Source organism: Mus caroli, chromosome 11 (assembly GCF_900094665.2).
Source record: "Mus caroli chromosome 11, CAROLI_EIJ_v1.1, whole genome shotgun sequence".
In the NCBI taxonomy this organism is placed as follows: Eukaryota; Metazoa; Chordata; class Mammalia; order Rodentia; family Muridae; genus Mus; species Mus caroli.
Genome location: NC_034580.1, coordinates 116,760,595 through 116,766,763, shown reverse-complemented (window position 1 = coordinate 116,766,763; position 6,169 = coordinate 116,760,595). Strand labels below are relative to the sequence as shown.

The 6,169-nt window shown below is 48.9% G+C and overlaps 1 protein-coding gene across 3 annotated transcripts in view; it reads left to right on the top strand.

Moving 5' to 3' along the window:
* The window catches only part of Ccdc57 (coiled-coil domain containing 57), a 107,443-nt gene that overhangs the window by 67,912 nt on the left and 33,362 nt on the right, over positions 1-6,169 (top strand). For all 3 annotated transcript variants that reach the window (XR_003838164.1, XM_029484106.1, XM_029484105.1), the window contains 2 exons: positions 4,308-4,439; positions 4,931-5,156. Coding sequence is in view for 2 of the 3 variants with exons in the window: in XM_029484106.1 (XP_029339966.1) it covers positions 4,308-4,439; positions 4,931-5,156 (358 nt within the window). In the remaining variant the exon portion in view is untranslated. The remainder of the gene's footprint in view (positions 1-4,307; positions 4,440-4,930; positions 5,157-6,169) is intronic.

Below are 6,169 nucleotides of genomic sequence, written 5' to 3'. Positions count from 1 at the left end.
GTCCTGGCACTCACTTTGTAGACCAGGCTGGCCTCGAACTCAGAAATCCGCCTGCCTCTGCCTCCCAAGTGCTGGGATTAAAGGCGTGCGCCACCCCGCCCGGCTCTCAGCTTACTTTCTATTGCTGTGATCAAACTCCAGAACCAAAAGCAACTTGGCAAGGAAATAGTTTAATTGGCTTCTGCATCCCAGTCCTAGTCCCTCCTAAAGGGAAGTCAGGGCAGGAACCTGAGAGCCAGCTCCTGAGGCAGAGGCCATGGAGTGAGAGACACTGCTCCCAGTGTGCTTCTTGTGGCTTGCTCAGTTAGCTTTTGTTTTGTTTTCTTAATTGATTTGTATTTTATGTGCATTGGTGTTTTGCTTGCATGTTTGTCTGTAAATGTGTGCATGCGTGGTACTTGTGGAGATGAGGAGAGACATTTAATCCCTTGAAACTAAAGTCCCAGATGGTTGTTAACCACCATGTGCATAGGTCCTAGAACTCAAACCTGGGCCTCCGGAAGAGCAGCCTGTGTTCTCTTGGAGACAGAGTCTCCTGCTCATGGGCTGTTGAGCGATCTGTCTCCTCAGCCACTTGTTGTCATATACAGTCCAGGACCACTTGCCCGAGAGTGGGTGTGGCACATCCACAGCAGGATGGGTGGGACCCTCTCACATCAACCATTAATGAAGAAAATGCTCCCATGACTTGCCTGTAGGCCTCCTGAAGTGGGCATTTTTCTCCATTGAGATTCTCCTTGCCAGATGACTCTAGCCAACATTAATCCACACCTTTCCTTTCTTGTTTCCTGACTGTTAGTAAATGTGTCCCTCTGCTGCTCTGTGCAGCTGTCTGAGAGACGGCTGTAGATTAGGATTAGACTAGGAAGTTGTGCTGTGTGTCCCTGAGCTCTGCTCATGTTAATATCACAATATAATATATATTCCAAGCCAGGTGGTGGTGGCGCACGCCTTTAATCCCAGCACTCAGGAGGAAAAGGCAGGTGGATCTCTCTTGAGTTTAAGGCCAGTCTGGTCTACAAAGCTAATTCCAGGACAGCCTGGGCTATTACACAGAGAAACCTTATATTGAAAAACAAAACAATAGCTGCATATGTAGCAGAGGATGGCATAGTCAGTCATCAGTGGGAGGAGATTCCCTTGGTCCTGTGAAAGTTCTATGCCCCAGTATAGGGGAATGCCAGGGCCAGGAAGTGGGAGTGGGTGGGTTGGGGAGCAGGGGGAGAGGGGAGGGGATAGAGGGTTTTCGAAGGGGAAACTAGGAAAGGGGATAACATTTGAAATGTAAATAAAGAAAATATCTAATAAAAAATAGGAAAAAAAAGATTATGGTTACACAACTGTTGTGGACCAATCAGCCATTCTGTCTTTTACTAAGCTGACCAGCCCCAGATCAGTCCTTAAAAAGCAAGGTTTCTGATTTGGAAGTCCTCCTTCTGTGAGATGTTTTTATCTCTGTGCCTGCTGTATTTCCTCATCCCTAATAAAAACCTTTAAAAAAAAAAACTGCTTAAAAAGAAAAGAAAAACAACAAACACTAAAAGTTCAAAAATCCCGTTTAGAAAACCAAATTCTTTCAACTGTGGGATCCTGTAAAATAAAAACTAAGTTAAATAACTCATGTGTTGGGGTGGGGGGTGTGTGTGTGTATGTGGTAATTTTTTCTTTTTTGAAGTAGGCAGATATCTGTGAGTCCAGCCTGATGAATTCCAGGCCATCCAAGGCTGCACAGTGAAACAAGTGTCTCAAAACAAAAAACAAGATGATCTCTCCTCAGGTTTTACCCAGAACAGTCATGACTTGCAAGATAGGAATCCCCAGGTGGCCCAGTGTTCAGGGCTGTCCACTCAGAACTTCAGCTGAGGCCTGCCTCCCTGAGACCTGAGATGGGGGCCTGCCTCCCTGAGACCTGAGGTAGGGCCTGCCTCCCTGAGACCGGAGGTGGCATACCTCTGACATGGGAATGTTCATATTGCCTTTTCTTCCCACAAATCTCAATACAACTAGTAATTCCCACCGTTGACTGATGATCATAACGAGCTTGTGCCTTGGAGCCAAATGTGTACATAGCAGGGTTATTTGATTTTGAGAGTCCTGCATTCTTCCTGCCGAGGTTCCTAAAGTGCAAGGACTTCAGGTAACCACAGTGGGCCAGCTGAATGTAGGTTTTAAGCTACTAATGATCATCGGCTTCTCTAAGGCCATGAGAATTTGGAATCTTAGTACTGATTCATATTTGTTGAATAACTGCAAATGTATCCTTGCAAAGGCATTTGCTTTTGGGTTTACTTAAACTCTGTTAGAAGAAAGGAAAACCATGTAGAGATATTTCCCCTGGGTGATGCAAGTTCTAATTTCCTCCCGGCCAGGTGGGAGTAGCAGGCTCTGGGCCAGGGAGCAGTGCGCTGACCATTCTGGGGAGCCACGGAGGCTGTGGTGGAGGTGGGGCAGGGCTGAAGTGTGGAAAAGGAGCGTCGGGAACACCAAGAAAGACCATCAAAGCTTAGGCCTGAGCAGCTGGGGAGGGAAGAGGGGCCATGTGGGAGGGACCCCTTCTCCTGTCACAGCTGGGCCAGCGGAGGAGAGCCGAGTCAGGGACAGGCCAAGGCCACCCAGAAAGCAGGCACAGAGAACAGCCGAGACACGTGCAGGTCAGTTGTTCCTCAGAAGAAACTGAGCAGGACTGGCCAGAGAAAGTAGGGCAGGCCCAGGTGTTCCCTCAGTGGCCCACTCTCCTCATGAAGCAAAGTATGAGGGAAGCGTTGAGAAACATAGCCGAGCCTAGAGAGGAGGCTTGGTGTGTTCAGAGTGGTAGGAGCTGCTCCTGCACTGCTGGGGAGTGGCTTCCCTGTGCATGTGCTCTATCAACTCCCTCCTCCCTCCATGGGCCCACACAGGCTGCACTCACAACGTGCCTCTGCTCCTGACCCGTGGGAAGCCCTTCAATCCAGGAGGGTTTCATCTCTCACCACTTGGGAATTTTCAGTCACTTGGACTAGTCAGATGAAACCTTTCCACACCAAGTAAACAAGCCTGCTGTCCATTGCAGTAAAGCATGTCTGTTATCGGACTATTTTTTTTCCTAGTATAATATATATTTTATTAAACTATTAATTTTTTCCAAACAACAAAGCTACCACTGTCATTGCATTGATTGAAATAACCTAAAACTCTATAAAAGAGACGCTGGAGACTGAGGTAAGAGGATGGAGCTTAAGGCCAACTTGGGCTGCCTCAAACACAAACAAAAGAAACAAAACAGCTGGAGAGATGGCTCAGCAGTTTAGAGCACTGGCTGCTCTTCCAGAGGACGTGGGTTTGATTCCCAGCACCACAGGGCAGCTTACAACCGTCTGCAACTCCAGTCACTGGGCATCCTATGCCATTTCCTGGCCTCTGTAGAATGCAGGCTGCACACAATACACAGGTATACATGCAGGCAAAATACCTATAGTCGTAAAAGTATAATAGACAGGTGGTGGTTGCATATGCCTTCAATCTTACAAAACAGGAATATATATAGTCTTTTATTCTTTTTTTTTTTAAATTTATGTTTATTTCTAGTAGTAAATCTCCCTACCATGTGAGCAGTAATAGAAAGAGCTGGGCAGAGGCGGTGCATGCCATTAATCCCAGCACTTGAGAGGCGCAAGTAGGTGGATCTCTGAGTTCAAGGCCAGCCTAGTAGTCTACAGAGTTAGTTTCTGGACTTCCAAAGCTACACGGAGAAACCCTGTGAGAGAGAGAGAGAGAGAGAGAGAGAGAGAGAGAGAGAGAGAGAGAGAGAGACTACTGTGTGCACTAGAAGACTGCCAGAGACTGCACCCCATTTCACCCACTGCTGTGAGTCTGGCACTCGCCCAGCTGCTTTTCCCTCGTGTTTCCCCTCTTTTCCCTCAAGCCCGTTAGTGGTTCTCTTTGAGGTCCCCTGCCTCCCTTTCCATTAACTTCTCTGCAGAGCATGGATGGGACCAAGCTCTCAGACTATACAGTGGGTAGTGTGGCCCAGTTAAGGACCAGCCCCGGGAAGCACTATCTTGGGCTGGGGTCTACTTAAGCCAGAGCCATGCAGGACTGCCCTGCTTTGGAGACTTATGCTGGAATTCATAGCTTCCTTCCCCAGAGGATTGGGAGAACCACCTAGGCCAGCTGGAGGAAGCTCGCTGAACTTGTAGTAAACAAGTTAAAAGGCTGACAACAAATGAAGAACTCCGTCCCAGATTCAGGGAGTGTTTCTTTCTAATCTTGTGGAAAGAGCTGATTGACCAGTGACCAGGTCCTGAATGTCTCATAACCTTCCCTGACAGGACCCCAGGCACACCAAGAGAAGATGTGTTTCTGAATATGCAGGGAAGAGTCAACCCCACTCAGCACAAGTGGGCAGCAAAATCAACACCCCACGAGGCCACGAGGCGGAAATGGCATCAAGGCCTGCTCAGGTAGAGCGGGTGCTGGGGTGCAGATGAGAGCTGGAGTAGTCACAGGATACCGTGGGGTACACACACACACACACACACCTTGGTGCCTTAGAAAGGGTCACATTGCTCTGATGCCTGGTGTGGATTTGCCAGCAGGTACTTTGCTTTAGAGAGGCCGGGCAGGTGGAGCACCATAGACGCCAGGACACCTACTGTACATTCACCCAGCGGTGGCTGTCACACTCCGGCAGGAACCTCACCTGTTAGGGCTGTCCCCACACCTCTGTGCTGGACTCACTTGGGCTTCAGACGTTTAGCTGAGCCTGTTGGTCAGTCAGCACTGTGGTGTTCTGTGCCCGGAGCACTGGGTTGCTCTCCATGGGCCCATCTCCATCTTGAAGAAGTATCCTGGTCCCTTTATCCTGATGGGAGCAGCGAGGGGAAGCTGTAAGCATCTCAAGGGTGGAGAGCGGGTAGCTATCGAAGATAACTCCCTCTTAACTTTCTCTTAGCTCTCACAGAAGCAGCATAGAATCCCCACAGAGACTTGGAAGCCAGTTCATCAGAAAGAAAACAGGACCCCAAAGCTACCACAGGCTCAAGAAGTTCCTGAAGAAAGTGACCACCGTACCCACAGATCGTCTTCATTGGCCAGCAGTTCCCTCCAAGACACCTGGAGGCTTCTAGAGCTGGGATCCAGCCCTTCGGGCGTCCCCTCACAGGATAACTCTGCTGCAGGTAGGAGAGCTGCCTGCCTATTGCTACCAACAGGCTAGAGTGCCACAGGAGTGGGGACAGGGTGGCTGCGGTGTTCTGAAGTGACTAGAGGCTGTGTGTTGCATTCTCTCTGCCATTTTGATCTCCTGGGCCTTGTACCTTAGTTCTTGTGTGGAGCCAGAGTGTCCCATGCCTTGTATCAGAGCCCTGCAGATCAGAAGCCGTATCACACACAGTGTCCCCCAGGTCTCGTTAGGATGGGATCTACTTCTCCACACATTGGATACAGGGTAAATGGCCTGCTTCTCTAGAAGAGCCAGTGACGGCCAAAGTGAAATTCTCAGAAAGTCTCTCCAGAGGGCTCACTCTGGGGGAACTGTTTGAGATGACATTGAGTGAGAAGGGTAGAAAAACTGATTTAAAACCAAAGCCAGGTAAAATAAACACTGCCTGGCACAGTGGTGCACACGTTCAATCCCAGCACTCAGGAGGCAGAAGCAGATGAGCAAGAGACCAACAGATCAGGGCCAGTCTGGTCTATATAGTAAATTCCAGGACATTTGGAACAAAGTAGAGAAACACTGTCAAAAGGCAGGGGATCACAGCCAGATACCCAGAGTGTGGTGTGTGATCAAGTGTTCCCCTGTGTTAGTCCTGGATATGTCCTTCTCGGTCACAGTCCATGCTGCTATGCACTGTGTCCTGAGGTGCTCGCCAACAGCTGGTGTTAGGTCATTTCTAGTCCTTTGTCATTACACATAACATGATGATGGTAAGTACCCTTGAACATGCTCCTTAGCACTTATTTTATGTAAAATGAGACAGTTCTGATGTGAGCATGGTACACATGCCTCTGGTCCCAGCTACTCAGGCACTGAGACAAGAGGATCAATTACTTGAGTCCAGAAATACAGTACTTCCCTGGGCACATAGCAAAACCCTATCTTGAAGAAGTAGAAGAGGAGGAAGAGAAGGAGGAGGAAGGAAGGAAGGAAGGAAGGAAGGAAGGAAGGAAGGAAGGAAGGAAGGAAGGA